This window comes from Suncus etruscus, chromosome X (genome assembly GCF_024139225.1).
Source record: "Suncus etruscus isolate mSunEtr1 chromosome X, mSunEtr1.pri.cur, whole genome shotgun sequence".
Taxonomy (NCBI): Eukaryota; Metazoa; Chordata; class Mammalia; order Eulipotyphla; family Soricidae; genus Suncus; species Suncus etruscus.
The window spans coordinates 115,672,776-115,691,577 of NC_064868.1; the positions used below are offsets into that span (position 1 = coordinate 115,672,776).

General features: G+C 37.9%; 1 protein-coding gene across 1 annotated transcript; it reads right to left on the bottom strand.

Annotated features, from left to right (window-relative positions):
- Positions 1–490: 490 nt before the first annotated feature.
- Positions 491–2,095, bottom strand: LOC125999343 (E3 ubiquitin-protein ligase RNF8-like). The gene has a single exon (XM_049767416.1). The coding sequence runs from the start codon at positions 2,093–2,095 to the stop codon at positions 653–655; it is 1,443 nt and encodes a 480-aa protein (XP_049623373.1). The 3' UTR covers positions 491–652.
- Positions 2,096–18,802: the final 16,707 nt, after the last annotated feature.

The following is an 18,802-nucleotide window of genomic DNA, read 5'->3' on the forward strand; positions in this document are numbered from 1 at the left end:
GATCCCAGTTCAAATCTTGGCATCCCATATGTTCCCCGAGCCTGCCAGGAGTTACTTCTGAGAGCAGAGCCAGGAGTAACCACTGAGCACTGCTGGGTGTGACCCCAAAACAAACAAAAACAAAACAAAACAAAACAAAACAAAAAAAGAAGTCCCATAGCCAGGGAGATCAATGCTTCTTAGTCTCCCTTTAACAATAACTAAGGCTAACATATATGGATTGGAATAATTAATTTTCTTTTTATTTTTGAAGTTTTTACATTTATTTTCAAGAAATGACATTTTGCTTTCCAAAGAAGAGTTGTACCATCCTCTCAGACTTTGCTTCAGTGCCGCCACAAGGGTACAAATCACTGGTCTAAAACAAATGTTGAGAAGTGCGTCTGAGGTACCCAAAGAGTAACAGAACAGTAAATCTGGAAAGTCTAATAGAATGACACAGCTCATTCAGCATGCTGGAACCTTTCATGGAGTCCAGGAGAGGGCAAAGGTGGCAGTGCTTGGCCACAGTGGTAGAGGACCACCTCAGTCTGTCCCTTGGGCAGCTTCATTCTCGGTCCCCAGGTGGTGCAAGACCCATTTACAGAGAATCTTCCAGATCATTCCAAGTTCCACTGCTTAACAATCTTCCAATGTCTCTGGAGCTTGGACTTCAAGATGGTCTCCCTGTTTCTTTTCGTTCCCTAGTGAGAGCAGCTCGCCGTTCTTTCACTTCTGAGCTCAGATTTTCTACCATTTTATCAATGCAGTTATCCAGAACTAGGGAATAGGTTTTGGACTCGATATCCTTCCGACAAATGGGGCATTCTGCCTTCCGCTTCATCCAGTCATTGATACAGTAGGAGCAGAAACTGTGGGCACAGTTCAAGGTGACAGCCTCTATGAAGTATTCTGAGCAAATAATACACTGGAGCTCATTCTCTAGCACGTCACTCACGTGGCTAAGAACTTCCTCCGTCTCTGCCTGCACCTTCTCCTTCTCTTCCTTGGTCTGCTCCAATTCCTTGTTCTTGGCTTGAATGATTGCTTCGAAGTCCTTCTTGCTACGATTTAGTTCTTCCATTAGAGAATGATACTCCTGCAGAGTTTGGACCAGTTGTTGCTTCAGGTGCTCTTTTCCTTGCCTTTTTTCCAAATACTGGAGATGCTCCTCCTTCTCCTGGAAAGTCTTCTCTAGCTGCTCTGCTTGGGCCTGCTGCTGGACCTGCTCTGCACACAGCTGCGACTGTAAGTCCTTCAGTTCCTGCTCCATTTTCTCCATTTCCTTTGCGTTCCCTTTCTGGGTCTGCCTTTTCATATTCAAAATAGCCATCTGTTTTTCCTGCATCTGTGTTTTCAGCTTCAGAATCCTGGACACGGTCATCTTCAACAGCTCTAAGTTGCTCTGAGATGCTGAAGCGTTTGAGGCTTTGGGCTTCCTAGGTGGCTCCATGACTTCCGTGGGGCCAGGGCAAGTTTGCTTTCCTCTGACCATCTCACTAGGCTCGAGAGAAGTCTGCTTAGCATCGGCACATTCAGAAGATGAACTAGTCACTGCCCCTTTCCCAGGGGACTTCACAGGACACTCAGGTTCGCAGGACACTTTGCTGATTTTAGATATCGAATGTGAAGGGCCTTCAACTCCAGAGCTCTCTAATCTTTCCAAACTAAATTTCCTTTTAGTTCTCATCTGGTCACTCTTTGGGGCAAGACAGGGATACAACCTCTCCCAGTCTTCTTCAGCAACCTCATATTCATATTCTGCATTTTCCTTGTGTTCTAGAGGAATCCCAAGCTGAATATGGTCTCCCTTATGGATAGAATAGAACTTTAAAGGTTCTAGTCGTTCTTTGTTTAACCAGACACCATTCACACTCTTGTTGTCCATAATTGTCCACTGCCCCTCGGCATTCTGCTTCAAAACACAGTGGTTTCGAGATATCATCAGAGGACAGATTTTTGATACGAGCTGGTAAGTGACTCCAAGTCCTCGGCCTATAGTCACCACGCGGCCGTTCTCCAGCAGCAGCCACTCGGAGTCCATGCCCACCCGCCGCAGACACCAGGTCCGGGTCTGGGCAGAGCCCCCCGCGACCACAGGGCCCGGTTCCCCCATGGCCCCTCGGTCCGGGTGGCCGTCAGCACCAACAGAGGCCCGGGCCGGCTGCCCAGCGCCTCCGGTGCCCCTCGCCTGCGCCATAACTAAGCAGCAGGCAGGAGCAATCTCTACCTGCTCTCCGAGATCGACGCGGACCTGCTCGGCATTAGCGCCCCACCTGCTCCCGGAGCTGCTGCGCCTGCGCAAGGAGCTGTCGCGCCTGCTCCTGGAGCTGCTGCGCCTGCATGTGGAGCTGCGGAGCCTGCGCATGGAGCTGCTGCGCCTGCGCTTGGTGCTGCTGCGCCTGCGCAGGAGGGCTCGGGCCGCCATCTTCGGAATAATTAATTTTCTTAGAAGAATGTAGAAGATATATCCATTCCACTTGCTAGAGACAAGTGCTATTAAACAGTTCTAATGTTATGTTTGTAGGATGGTGCTATGTCCCCTTTTTTTCCTGAATGCCTCATGGAATAGGCAACCACAGAACTTTGTGATGTGCCTGTCAAAGTGGCATGGGAGATGAGAGAGTTGGAGGATGGGAACACTGTGGAGGGAAGTTGACACTGGTGGTGAGACCAGTGTTGAAATAGTTTATGCCGAAAACTCAACTATCAATAACTCTGGAAATCACAGTTCTTTAATTAAATCCAAATTTAATTAAATCCAAAATAAAATAAAATTCACAAAATAAAATTAAATTTACTTTAATTAAATCCAAAGTTTAATTAAATCCTAAATAAATCCAAAATAAAATAAAATTCACAGGTCTAATATCAAATGAGGCTCTACAAATCAGAAGAGAATTATGGGCTATAGCACACAATAAAATAAACACAACACCAAGAATACTGTACCCAGCTAAATTATCACTCAGATTGAAAAAATATATGTATTAGCTTCAGGGACAGGCAACAGATAACGGAATTCATAGTCTTGAAACCAGTTTGGTAAGAAGCAGCAAGGAGTTTCTTGAAAAGACAAAACGTCACAGCATTTTGCTATGGAGTATGGCATTTATTGCAGGTGCTATGGTTCCTTTCTATTGGATTAAAAAAGTTTTGTTATCTCTAGCTTATTAAGTAATTTTATGATTTTCAACAATGAAATACTTCATTTATACGTACTGTTTTATCTACTTAGATGATTTTATAGCATTGATAATTATTGTAATATTTTATTAATGGATACATTAAAACATTATCTATAATGTTTTCTAACAACACAAAGTTAATATTCCCATTTTAGGATAAAATACACCTGTATACTTTACTAAGTCTATTCAAAATTTCCCTTAGAATTTCCTAAATTCTCCTCTTTGTATTATTACTAAATGGTACATTTTAAATATATTAGCATAGAATTATTCATACAATTTATTTAATTTAGGGGGCCCACACCGAGTGACACTCAGGGGTTACTCCTGGCTCTTAAATCGCTCCTGGCCTGGGGGACAAGGGATTGAACCCAGGTCTATCCCGGATCAGCTGCGTGCAAGGCATATGCCCTACCACTGCACTACCACTCCGGCCCCCATACTATTTATTTTTAAATTAATATCTGTAAAAGGAGAATGGAAAATAATTTTTAAAAATTAATCAACTTTTTGATTTATTATTTTGTGGAATTTTAAAAGTCTAACATTATTTATCTACACATATAGTGTTAGTACTTGCACAATAAATTTAAACTATCACTCTCATATGTGAGATATAAAAATCATAGAAAGAGAACAAAAGTAGCTTAAGTCAATGGAACTCGACATCTTGTCTATAGCACTGAGTTTAAGTAAAAGGGTAGAAAGGAACCCTTACAACACTAGTGAAGGAAGGTTGGTGCTCTGATGATAGATGTGCTATTAAAACAATGCATGCTAAACTATGGAATAAACAGTATTGTAAATCCTGGTAAATCAATTAAATGGTAAAAAAATAAAGAATTAAGTTAAGGACTCTTTCCCTTTGTTTTCATGTCACAGTCTTCCCTTCCAGTACAATATCTATTCCTTATGATTTTTGCCAAAACAGCCACAAATGCTAGTTAAAACATAACACATGTCACACTTAGGAGCCCCTCTTTTAAAACTATAATTTTGTTCATTTTTAAAAATAAAGCTTCACAAACAGAAATTAATGGGAAGATTGAAATAAAAGGAGTTAAAGAAAATTTGATTGGATGAGAGGAATTAACTATCAAAATAAGTCCCGTACCACAATCCCTGTATGATAAATTAGTGTATTATATTGTCAACAAAATTATCTAAGTAAAAAAAGGACTTTTAAAGGTATTAGAGAGTTTCTTAAGTCTATCAAAAGTATGAAATATTTGAAACAAATTGATTTGTTATTTGTTGCAGAGTTCTTTACAGACTGATCCTAAATCCTCCAGAAATGTTTCCCCAACCAATTTGTCAAGAACCTATTTTCATAGGATTTTGATTTCATGGAGTTAATATCTAGGGAAGAGAAAGTATTTATTTGTCAGATTGTGGTAGGTATGATTTCTGAGTGGTTTAAAGCAGTGTTTCCCAAAATGGACAATATGACCCCCTGCAAAGCACCAGGAGATACTGGGCATCAGTTGTAGTTTCAGGTATAATTGGGGTCATTTTTGTTAGTTTATTTAAAGAAGGTACATTTCCAAGGGGCTTCCTAGTGGTTATTTCTTTGCAAAGTGGGAAGTAGGACAAATTAGTTTGGGAAACTCTGATCTAAAACATTTTCATATTCAAAAACAGATTTCCAGGTGGTATTTTTCCAATTCTCAATGTTTCTTAATGAGGGGGAGAGGGAGGGAATGATAGTACAGCATGTAGCATGGTTGTCTTGTATGCAGCCGACCTGGGTTCAATCTTCAACATCCCATGTATCTGTCCCTGGGCACCAGCTGCAGTTATTATTGAGGGCAGAGACAGAAGTAAACATGAGTGCTGTGGGGCAGAGCCCACCACCAACAACAACAAAATAAAAACACAAATAAATAAAAGTCTCAATATATATCAGTTTCACTTTGGGGATTCCAGAGTTTACTGAATCACAAAAGGAAATTGTTGGTTTTATTTTTTTGTCCAATGTTGTCCAGGAATTATGCAAGTGTTTGCATACAACTAAAAGTTATAATATACCAACTTGAATGTATGTCAAACTCTAACAAAATCATCGACTAAGGTTCAAAACTCAGAAACTCACAACCAGTTTTGTTGAAAAAATAGAGTGAGTTTCACAGAATGAGCCTCATGAACTAAGCACACAAAGCACCATGAAATAAGCCCATGTGTGAAGCTCGGGTTTGATTTCCAGCCCCATGTGGTCCTCAAGTACTACCAGTAGTAAGCCCTGAGCATTATCCAGGATTAGTAGCCACTGAGTATCACCAGATATGGCCTAAATCCTAACAAAGAAACCTAGTGTGACTTGCAAACAAAAATTATGAAACCTGTGAAATTTTGTCTGAAAATACTTTACTTCCACTGCCTGTTCAAAGTGGATGTATTTGTAGCCATGTTCCATATGAAATCTTTTCTCTTCTCAGAAATCTTGAAGTAAGTCAAAAGAAGCTGGATAGATTTCCCAGAAGAAATTTGCTACTCTTATAAAACTGGGCAATTTAGATGGACTTTCACCACATAAGTGGACTTATTCAAGTGCTGCTAAAAAAAGAAATCCTAAATATATTCATGTTTTCCATAGGAAACCAACTCCTCCAAAATTGGCTATAATTCCCACAAGAGTTGAAACTGAAATCGTCTTGAAGAATGATATTGATATTGAACTCAATTGAAGAGAGGTACTATATTGAACTTATTATTTTCAGACTGCCTTGCCATACTATTTGTTAATAGTTACTCGGCAACTAAAAATTCATATTGCACTAGAAAAAAAGTTGTTTGTTATACTCTTTATGTTCTATGCTCTCAAAAATGGTCACATGTATTTTACCTACTCTAAATCATACTACCAATACAGAGACAAACTATACATATAAATATAATCATATTGATATTGATAGACTAAATATTGATAGAATAAAATCAGTACCATATCCATTACTAATGTTTTATAACATCAACATAAAATAAACAATATGCACACCAAGATATGCAATTCCATGATTTGGCATAAAATATGTTTTTTAAGTAATCTTTGCTTTTGACCAAAGTGGATTACAAATATTTCACAGTAATATTTTAGGTACATAATGATTTTAAATAATTTTTATTTTTACCAAAGAATATATGTTTTGTTAACAAGTTTACTTTGAATGATAGTTTAAGAAAGCATCTAATTAATAGAAAATATCAATCTGGCATTTATAGAGACTCATGAGCACAGAATTTATGGCAATGTATCCCACTTTGGAATATTAGTTTTTTTTTATCAATTGGAATTGGCTGTTTCTTTATGTTCCATATGAGTGTGCCAATACAATATTTATCACTCTCTCTGACTCATTTTTCCCAGCATGACATGTAACAGTTCCATCCAAATCACAGAAAACTAAAGGTTTTCATCTTTTCTCGAGCAGTATTCCATTGTATGTATACCACAGTTTCTTTTTATACTCACATGTTGTTGGGCACTTGGGTTATTTCCATATTTAAACAATTTTGAATAGCAGTGTAAAAAAACAGGAGTGGAATTATCTTTTCAAATTAATGTTAATGTTTTATGCTCTAGGATCTAAAGTTTCCCAGTCCTGATATGGATGCATTCACAAGATTTACCAGATAATAAATACTTCATTAACTACTACTATAATATAACTACTGTCCAAGGTGAAAAAGAGGCTGTAAGTTGAATTTGTCCTCTGGATGTAAAAAAAAAAAAAAATACTATAAGCGTGTACACTGAACTCTGGAAATTGAAGCAGGGAAGAATTTGTCATCCGAAAATATTTCTCTTTGACACATGGATTATTTTGAACTGCCTATTTTTACGAAGGAACATATATGTAACTAGAGAATATACTGAGTAAAGTGAGTTTGAAACAAAGGGTTAAATATTATAGGACTGGAATCATTTTGTATCTTTTCTCACTTTTACTTCTCAGCTACCTCATTCCTCGAGGACCACTGGTGATCATGTGGCTCACACAGCAAAATGGAAAACAAAAGTAACAAAAATAAACAAACCCATGTTTCTAGCAAAAAAAAATTGAGGGGAAAATAAAGTAGATGGTACCAGGAGCAAACAATCACAGGAACATTGAGTGGAAATAAAAATTGATAAGACCCAAATACCAAACCCAAAGTCAACAACAATAGAATCAAAATAATCCAATCTACAACAAGCAATACACAAAGGGGACCTGTTACACTAGCAGTTCGGGGACTTGAGGGGGGGTGGTATGTGATGCATGCTGGGGACAGGGGTGGAGGGAGAACAACACTGGTGGTGGGAATGGCCCTCATTCACTATCACTATGTACCTTAAATATAACTATGAAAGACTTGTAATTCACATTGGTCATAATAAAAATTATTTAAAAAAGAAACAAAGGGATAAATACAGAAGGATCACTTTCATATGTGTGACAATGATACACTACAAGGTAGCAAAAAAAAACCCCAAAAGCAACACAAATAAGAAAATGGATCCACAAAACTGAATTTGTGGCAGGTTGGTAGATTGAAAGGGAGGGGCGCTGGCATCCTGGGGTCAGGGAGGTGGGCATAGTAGTAAAATGTGTGTGATTGGACTTATATTAAGTATATTGTCAATCACAAAATCTCAATCAAAATCATAAAATACCCCCCAAAAGGATCAAATGAGTTATAAAAACCCTTTTGGAAGATATGAGACAACTTCACTTATCTCCCTCACTCAGTAACAGAAAAAGGAGGCTGAATAAATTAATATTTTTAGTATGGAAAAGGCATGAAGAAATCCAGATATAAACCATCTTTACTTACTATATCATTTGTCTGATACCTTCCATAACCACCACCACCCCCTCCAAGTCCGCAACATCTTTGGGCTGAAAACAGTATTTGTATTAAGGCTTGAGCTATTTCAGGAGTTACTCAATTTCCTGGGTCTCTTCAATATATAAATAAGGTAGGCTTCGTGTTCTTAGATGTTCATTTATTGGAACTAGAGAGAGAATATAGCAGATAAGGAGTTTGCCATGATTATAGCTCTGGATTAAGCCCTGATCACAGTCAGGCAACCCCAAAACGAATAAATAATAATAATAAATTCTATTTGCTTTTAATGTTAGTGTGCCATTTATTATAAAAGTGTTTTAGTAAAGAACATATAATATTAAAGTGAATTTTTCTCCCTTATATATATAGTTCAATATGTGTAATTCATTGAGTGATGAGGCTTTCATAGGAGTTAATGGGAATGGGTGTCATTGTGCTTTACAAGTAGTCAAAATTATTTTAGAAGATGGGTGATTACTGAAGGGCTCTGTTTATTTAGTAACTGTAGTGTTGCCATTATGATCGATGAAAACTCAGAAAAATTTCTAAGGCTTAATACAAATCAATTAAAAATTAGATTATCAGAATCCAGTGTTTAACTACACATTTTGCATAAATTGAATGAAGTGTCAAAAAGTAAATAATAGGGCCCAGAGAGATAGCACAGTGGCGTTTGCCTTGCAAGCAGCTGATCCAGGACCTAAGGTGGTTGGTTTGAATCCCGGTGTCCCATATGGTCCCCTGTGCCTGCCAGGAGCTATTTCTGAGCAGATAGCCAGGAGTAACCCCTGAGTGCCACCGGGTGTGGCTCAAAAACCAAAAAAAAAAAAAAAAAGTAAATAATACTCAAATAGTTAATTTAAAAGCATAAACAGTGAAGGTATACTAAGGTTTATAAAATTAACATAAAATGAAGAGTGATTTCTACTGCTCATTAAGAATCTGTTTCAACCATTAACTATTGGGAGCAATAAACATTTCTCTCAGAAAAAAATATACTAAATTTAAATATTCATCCAATTGTAATTCGAATCATTCTTGTATTTTAAATGTGCTAATAATTTGGCATACTTGTAGAGAAAGGTAGAAATGGCAATGTAACTAGTTTTTATGGTTTGTCCTTTTTTTGCTTGTTGGGCCACACCCAGTGATGTTCAGCGGTTACTCCTGGATATGTGCTCAGAAATCGATCCTGGTTTTGAGGACCATATGGGACTCTGGGGATAGAAACCAGGTTCATCGTGGGTCAGCCGTGTGCAAGCCAAACGCCCTACCACTGTGCTATGACTCTAGCCCCAAGAACTATTTTTTGTTTTTACTAGAAAAATAGTAACATTTTATGACAGTAAAAATGATAAAGGCAAATAATTACAAAAACAATTTAATTTTTACAGTATTGCAAAACAGAAACGAACTTTTCTCTTCCCTTTAAGCAGTTTGTTCCAAAATTTCAATTCTAAAATACTATTTCTGAGTCTTTCATGTATATATAAATCTTTTTTTATACTGCTCTGGAATCACCGAAGTTATGATCTAGCAAAGTAACAAGACTGAAAAGTGATCTTATAACTGTGTGTGTGTGTGTGTGTGTGTGGGCGTGTGGGCGTGCCAATTCATGGGCATGCACTCTGCCAGGATTGAACCTGTGGCCTCACCCATGCAAGCAGTGCTCTACTCTTTCACTGTATCTTCAGCTCCTCAGAGTGATCAAGGATTTGGTTTAGCAGTAAAGCACACACCTTGCATTGTATATGACCCTGAGTTGATCCCTGGCACCACCAAAAATGACTGAATGAAGAGAAACTTCTGTGTATTGTATAGTGGTTGGGGATGATCTCAAAGGTTTCAATCATTAGAACTGCATTTTCTTTTGTTTTTGTAGAAATTTGAAAATTTTTAAATTTATTTATTTATTTTTATTTTATTTAAACACCTTGATTACATACATGATTGTGTTTGGGTTTCAGTCATGTAAAGAACATCCCCCATCACCGGTGCAACATTCCCATCACCAATGTCCCAAGTCTCCCTCCTCCCCACCCGACCCCCGCCTGTACTCTAAACAGGCTCTCCATTTCCCTCATACATTCTCATTATTAGGACAGTTCAAAATGTAGTTATTTCTCTAACTAAACTCATCACTCTTTGTGGTGAGCTTCCTGAGATGAGCTGGAACTTCCAGCTCTTTTCTCTTTTGTGTCTGAAAATTATTATTGCAAGAATGTCTTTCATTTTTCTTAAAACCCATAGATGAGTGAGACCATTCTGCGTTTTTCTCTCTCTCTCTCTGACTTATTTCACTCAGCATAATAGATTCTGTGTACATCTTTAAAGTTAAATGCATTTCTTATTTAATATCTAAAGATTTTTTTTCAGGGGTCAAGGAGACATCCCTTTGTAGTGACTAAGTTTCCATTTGTGGCAATTTAGTTCCAAGATGGAACAGCCTTTTTATTAAAAAGACATGAAATTTTTAAAGTTAATTTTAGGGCTTGAGAACTAATACAGAGGTTAAGAGGCCAGAGTGATGATAGCACAGTGGGGAGGTTGTTTGCCTTGCACACGACTGACCCAGGTTCAATCCCCAGCATCCAATATTGTTCCCTGAGCCTGCCAGGAGTGATTTCTGAGTGCAGAGTCAGAATTAAACCCAGAGTGCCACTAGGTGTGACCCAAACACTAAAGCAAAAATAACAAAGGGGTTAAAGAATTTGCCGTGCATATGTCCTAACGTGGCTTGATCCCCAATACTATAGAGATACTGCCAACACAAAGCAAGAACTGAGCCCTAAGCACCACTGGGTACAGACCAAAAAATATTTTTCCTTTGGATAAAGTCAACTAACATCTATACAGTGGATTAGATCTGTCAGACCATTTCAAAGCATGGAATCTCTTTATCTTTACAATCTTCTTAGAGAGATTATAAAGTGCTTGGAAAGTGGATCATAGTCTAGTTTAATACTTAGTTAATAATAACAGTTTTATTATTTTTCTATTTTTGTGGAGAAGGTTTGCTAGATTTGGGAGATTTTATATTTGTGATATTACTTTATTATATAGAATATATTATATATTGTATACATTTATATAATTTTTATTATATTCTATTTCTCCAATGCCAGTTACATACTTCAATACCAACGTTCACTCTAATACCTGTAACCCAGCAAGAAGGCCTCCAGTGTTGATCTGCTGGACTCCTGTGGCCAATTGCAAAATGTCCATCCAGATTGTTTATCAATCTTAATCACACTTGGTTTCACTGATTAAAGAGGTTAAGATGGCTCTCAGTTTCCTCTCAAAATAATATTAATCCCTCATTGATAAATATTCATGCCTCAAGCTTTATGTTCACAAATTGAACTACATGATAAATTGTTTTATAAAACAGGCAGGGTACTTGCTTGGCATGGCACTCTCAATCCTTGCACCATGTATGGTACCACATAAGTAATTACTATCCCTCCTCCCCTACCTTCAGAAATCCTTCTATCCTTTCACCCCTGATCACAATATGATATCCCTCCTTAGTTAACTCTCTTTACCCTCAGTTTTTTTTAACTCATTAGGTACCAAGACCAACCTCCTATCCCAATAAGCCATCAACCAACTCCCAAAGTGAAAGGACACCCTCATAATCCCACAACTCGTACCCCGGCAAGAAACAACCAACATTCCCACTGACTCATGCTGTGTGGCCCTTCCCCCCCCCAAATGTGGACTGCTGCATGATACTGGATTCAGCTGGAAGAACCCCCAGCACAAGGGCTCTACCTGATCCCTTTCTGCTGCAAATCATATATCAAACTCAACAAGACCAGGGTGTGTGATGAAAATGTGCCCTGAATTGCACCCCACACAAGAATACCTCAAAAAACAATGAGGAAGCCTATATTTCCTTTATATGTTTAATACCTCTATAATAATACATATGAGTCTGTTAACTATCAAATTAAGGTAGCCTCTTACATCACTTCATTTTTCTTCAATTACTTTTTTGTAAAATATTTTTACATAGTTACACTATTATATATATGCTTTTTCTCTTTAACTATACCTGTTTTTGTTCTGCTTGGTATGAAACCTACAAAAAAAAAGACTTGCCTGGGATGAAAGATCAGATAAAAACTAGGGCACAAAGATTGTGTAGCCTGACATTCTTACCCCTAAAATGCACCAACAATACAACATGGCACCATTCCTTTTTTGCAAAGACATACTAAAAATAGGGAAATTTTATGTACAGAATCAAGTTCTTATATACTAGGGATAAGAACCCATACAATACTGGGGCACCTCCCACCCTGAACATGTGTCATATAGACCCAACTTAGACTACATGAGATCAGACAGCAACTATCCAATCCTGAGCCCTAGAACCCAGACATAGATTGGACACAGTTCCCTGCAAAAGCACCAAGAACCAAACTACCCCTGAGAAACTCCTAATACCGCTCTAACACCAACTTGTGCCAGTTTTGATATCACATCCTGACAACAAGAAAATGGCAACAACTTGATCTAAGAGCAGGTTGTCCTATCTAATTGCCTAATGGTAAGATGAAATCAAAAGATATGGCATCTTTTGATCTGTGCAAAAACCAAGATCGCTAACTATAGAAGACTGACTTTGACAATCATGACTGGGCAAAATTTTTACGGGAACCAAAAAGAAAGACCCTAGCCTAGGCTTTTGCCTAGGATGTACAATAACCAAGATACCTAATTCCAGAGGTCGGACTTTGACAACTACGACAGAGCAGATCTTCCGGAAACATAATGAAAGACTACCCTAGGCTTTGTCCTAGGATCCGTGCAAAAACCAAGACCACTAGTTACAGAAGACTGATTACAACAACAGTGATGGAACAGAACTGCTAAACAGAACCGTAAAGAAAGATGCTAACCTAGGCTTCATCCTACGACTTGTGTAAATAATAAGATCCTAAGATAGAGGCCTGAATCTATCATCCACAACTGAGCAGAAAGTTTCCTGACAAGGAGCATGTAAGGAGCCTATAGTTAATCCCAAGAAACTATGTTTCAAGGGTGTAGTAACCCTGTATCTTTTAGGCCAAGGGAATTCCCTTTTTAATTTTCCCAATTTACTGTGCCTATGCAAAAACCAAACCAAACCAAACAAACAACAAAAAATAAAACCTTGCCACACCAGTCTTCCTTCTTTTTTTCTTTTTCTTTTGTTCTCTTTTCATTTGTGGTTGGTGTTTGGCTATTGTATTTGTTGCTGTGACTTTTTTTTGTAGTTGCTAGTTTGGGTCCTTTGTGTGATTTTTGTTTCTTTTTTTGTTTTGTCTGTTTTGTTTTTGTTTATTATATATTTTTGTTACGTCTTTCTTTTTTAGGTTCCTTTTTTCTTTTTAAATCGGTATTTATAACCTCTAGACAGACTCCCCCTGGTTTTGTTAGTTTGTTTTTTCTTTTAAACAAAACCACATAACTTGAATCATTTTGTCCTACCTCATAAATTGGGGGAAAATAAAAATGGATGGTACCAGAACCAAACAATCATATGAACAATGAGTAGAAATAAAAAAGGATCAGCCTTAAACACCAAAACCAAAGTCAACGACAACAAAACAGATAACCAATCTTCAACCAGCTATACACAGAGAGGACCAGTTACCCTAGCAGTCTGTGAGGGCAAAAGAGGGAGATGCTGGGAACTGGGGTAAATGGAGAACAACACTGGTGGTGGAATACTCCTGATTCAATCCCAGTATGTACCACAAATATTACTGTGAAAGATTTGTAATTCACATTGGTCACAATATAAAAATTATTCATAAAAATTCTCAATGTTTTTAATTTTCTCATTTAAATAATTGTGATTTAGAAAAATATTCATAGTTCAGTTTTAGACATATAATACTGCAGTAATAATAAAATTAATAAAGAGTCCTGGTTGAGGCTGGATGATGGTGGATAGATAGAGAGGCCTTTCTGACCAGCCCAAGCACCTGCATCCCCTTCCTGCCAGCAGGTCTGCAGGTTCAGGGTAGCGGTGAGGAAATGACCCACAGTAGTAAAATTTCAGGAGACATCAGCTTTATTAAAAGCCCTAGTCACTATGTGTTGCTTCTAAGCTAAACAGCCTCTCTGCACCAAACCATCTCTGATCCCTCCATCCTGCCTCTTTCTGCTGAGACTTCTTGATGAATCTCTTGCTGAATCCTCTCTACAGCTCTGAGGCAACCCCTTTGTTAAATTCCATAGACCCCTCCCAGATGTGGCCTGGTCTCCCTCTCCAGGAGAGATAGAAGGAAGTTGGGGGAAGGGTTACACAATATTTCAGGACCAATTCCAATCCCAGTGTCAACCTCTCTCCCCCAATATTCCCAGAGTTCAACAGAGTCCATTCTATGACACCACCACCCGCACTTGCTTGCCATCATGACATGCACCTTTTAACATTTGTTTTTTAAAGTTCGGGTATCATGTTTTCATTGTTGTTACTATGGCTTGAATATAAAGTTCTGTCTTTTCCTTTTCAAGAGTTCAGCTGAGACTCCTTAGCCTCTGTCTCCAATCATTTCATATGTGTCTTTCTCCTCCCCAACTCAATTTCTTTCCTTCTCCTCACTATATTCTGGGGCCTAAGGTGTTCTCAAAAAATCATTTAAGTCATTGTGTTTCTTCATGCAATTATTCTAAATACCACATATACATGCTATCTTCATACATTTATCCTTCGTTTTACGGCTTACTTAATTTAACATAATATCTTCAGTTTCCATCCATGTTGCAGTAAACTGAATAATGGCATCATTCCTTACACCTATATATTATTCTACATCTTCGTTATCAACCTGTCCGCTATTGGAAAACTAAGTTGATTAAAAGTACTTAAAATTTTATTGAATCATGGGGCCAGAAAGATAGCACTGTGGTGGGGTATTTGGCTTTCGTGCGGCTGACCCAGGACGGACCTGGGTTTGATCCTCGGCATCCCATATGGTCCCCAGAAGCAGGAGCAATTTCTGAGTGCAAACCAGGTGTAACCCATCAGTGTCACCGGGTGTGGTCCAACCCTCCCCCCCCCCCAAAATTTAATGAATCATGAAGGATTTCAGAAGTTCCACATCCTCCCCAAACTTGAGATTTTCAGTGACTTCAGTTTGGGTACTGGGATGGATCTTTCATTGTATGCTTGGTTAGTAGTATTTCATTGTGTTTTAGTTTTACATTTTTCTACTGACTACTAATCTAAAGTGTCTTTTCAGCGGTGGGACAAGTGGTGCTAGCCTAGGATGGACTGCAGTTCGATCCCCCAGTGTCCAATATGGTCCCCCAAGCGAGGAGCGATTTCTGAGTGCATAGCCAGGAGTAACCCCTGAGCATCACCGGGTGTGGCCCCAAAACCAAAAAACATAGTCTTTTCATGAATGTATTTGCCCTTCATATCTTCTTTCATAAGTAGTTTTTATGTAAATATTTTCTCACACAAATGTGAAATATGTTCCCTTATTATTGAGATATAAAAGTAATTCAAATACTGTGAATACATGTCCCTTAACAGGTTATGTAATATAAGTATTTTCTTTCTGCCTGTGACTTGATTCATATTTATGTCTTGAAAAATTTGGAATTTTTCCATTTAGTATAAGTCTACAATATCTTCCTCATATTTCTTTAGAAATGTTATTTTCCTTTTGATTATGTTTATTTCTACAACCAATTTGTTTTGTGAGGCACATACAGCAGTGATGGGGGGGACTACTCTCAGCTTTGTGTTTGGTGCTTGCTTCTGGCAATTCTGGGTACCATGAAGGTCCAGAGAGCATGCAAATGTGTGCTCAGCACATGTAGTTATATCCTTGGGCACTAAAAACAACTTAGAATAAGTTTCATATATGATACGAGTAATGACCACATAATTTTACCTTTATATTATTGTCTTGGTACCATTTGCTATAATGTCTATTATTTTATCAGTAAGTTACTTTGGCAGTTTTTTCAAAATTTATTGAGCATTTGTACAGGTCTATTTCTGGACTCTATCCTAATCCATTTCTCAACTTCAAAGCAAAATTTAAAAATGGGGGTTGTGCTGAGTGATAGCACAGTGAGTTAGGCATTTTCTTTACATACAGCCAACCTGGAATCAATCCTTGGCATCCCATATGGTTCCCTGAGCCTCCCAGGAGTAATTCCTGAGTGCAGAGCTGGGAGTAACTTACCCCTGAGCACCACCAGGTATTGCCCAGAATAAGGGTTATTATCATTTGACATGTCTACCAATAAGCACTTTGCAGGACTAAGTACAAACAAAAAAAACTTGATTTGCAGCATTTTCAATTGCTAAGGTATAAATTCTCCAACCATTGCCAATTTCAAGGTATCTTGGCACTACAAATTATAGCTACCTCAGACTTCCTAAACTATAATCTTTAGCACCTCAACCCAGTGTAATGTTCTTGCTTTTATTCTCCTTGTAATGACTTTAGGAAACTGCCTGAAAACTGAGATGATTATAGAGGTTACTTTCTTTCCCCTCCCTCAGAGATTACAGCCCAAAGTTGGAAAAACAGTCACTTTATTGACTTTTATTTAATTTGCTAGTGATTTACAAAAGTTAACTCTAAGTAGATTAAAGATCTCAATATTAGACCAAAAGCCATAAATATATACTGAAGTAAACATTGGAATAACTCTCCCGGAAATTGATCACAGAGGAATCTTAAATAAAATTATCACCATGGTAAAGATTATAAAAACAAAATTAAAAATGGGGTAATATCAAATGAATAGCTTCTATACTGTAAAGAAAATTAAGCTCTAATAAAAAGGCACCCTACTGAATGGAAGAAAATATTTCACACAATACATGAGAAAAAGGGTTGATAAAAAAAGATCTATAAAGCACTCACAAAACTCAACAACCAAAAATTGCAGTGAGGAGATGGAGTGATAGTACAGAAGGTAGGATGTTTGCCTTGCACGTGGCTGACTTGGGTTCAATCTCCGGCACCCCATATGGTAGTTTAAGCCCACCAAGAGTAATTCTTCAGCAGAGTACTGCCGAAACAAATTAAAAAAGAAATATAAAACAAAACAAACACATCAGAAATCCAGTGACCCTATCTACAAGTGGGATTAGAAGATGAACATACTCTTTCTTCCCCAAATAAGACACATCAATGGCCCAACAGACATAAAAAGTGCTCATGTCACTCATAATTAGGGAAATTCAAATCAAAACAGCAATTAGATAACATCTCTTATCTGTAAGACAGTGCATCTAAAGAATTTCAGGAACATCAGTGTTGGGGTTAGGGTAAGAAAGGAACCTTCATCTACTATTCTATTGGTGGGAATGATATTCAGCCTTTATAGAAAGCAATATAAAGAGCCATGCAAAAATGGAATAGAGCTGCCATGTGACTCAGTGGCATCACTTCTTGGCATCTATCCCCCAAACATGAAAACATTAATTCTAAAAGATATGCGCACTACCTATGTTCATTGCCTTACTTAATAAAATAGCTAAGACATAGCAACAACCCAGGTACCCAAATATAGATGAATGAATCAAGAAGTTGTGGCTGGTCCTGAGTGATAATGCATGCAGTAAGTCCAGGTTCAATTTCTTGACTCCCTCTATAGTCCCTCAAGCCCTATCAGGAGTGATCTCTGAGTGCAGAGCCACAAGAAATCTCTGAGCAGAGTTAGGTATGAGAATATCTAAAAAAGGAATTGTGGTATGCATTATCAACGAGATAGTACGAAACTTTAAGAAGAACAAAATCATGCATTTTGCAGCGATATAGATAAAACTAGAGGATATCATGCTGTGTAAAGTCAGTCAGAAGGAAAGGGTTAGACATAGAACTATCTCTCTTATATGTGAAATGTAAAGCTACACAGCAAGGTAACAACTAAGGTCCAAACACAATATAAGGAAGAACTGGTCTATAAAACTGAGTAGGGTGGTTGAGAGGAAGAGGTGTTGGGGTTCTTGGGAGAGGGAGGTACACTAGTGCCATGTTGGATTATGTTCATGAGAAACCATTGTTAACTATACTATAAGCCACAGACTCTCTTCTTTAAAAACTTTTATTTACTGATAGATTGGTTGGTTTTTGGACCATACCCAGCAGCACACAGGGGTTACTCCTGGCTCTGCACTCAGAAATAGCCTCTGGCAGGCTAGGGGACCATATGGGATACAAGGAGTTGAACCGGCTTCCTCTCAGGACAGCCACATGCAAGCAAAGGCCCTCCCGCTGTGCTATCTCTCGGGCCCCAATCACAGAATCTCAATTAATAAAAATACTTTTAAAATAAAATAAATAACAGTAAATTTCTATATTTTAGTACAGTTCTTTCATCCTCTACTCAGTCATTAGTCCAACTGTGGAATTCAGGAGCATCAGGAAAAACTAAAGCATCCTATCTTTAGCTAGATCACTATAGGAAGATACTTGATTTTTCAGGATATTTGGGGAGGGTACTTCCTTTGATATAGAATATAATGGCATGAAGCTCTTAAATGAAAAATATTGTAAAGTAACATAAAATATTCTTCTTTACCCAATTGTAATCACTGTTATATTAACTCTAGTCCTTAAGTACATCCGACAGTTACTCCTCACTTCATCATTGCAGTGTTTCATCCCATCTTATAGACACATTCACTAACCTACATTTCTTACACATAGTTAGACATAGTCACTAGCCTAAATTCTCACATATTGTCTCTTGTCTTATTTTGTGGTAACCCATACAGCTTACTGCACTGTGAACATCCTCCTAGGTTCTTCTGGAACTGTGCTGGTCTC

Excerpts from the sequence above, each read along its gene's own strand:
- LOC125999343 (XM_049767416.1), bottom strand. The coding sequence starts at position 2,095 with ATGGGGGAACCGGGCCCTGTGGTCGCGGGGGGCTCTGCCCAGACCCGG.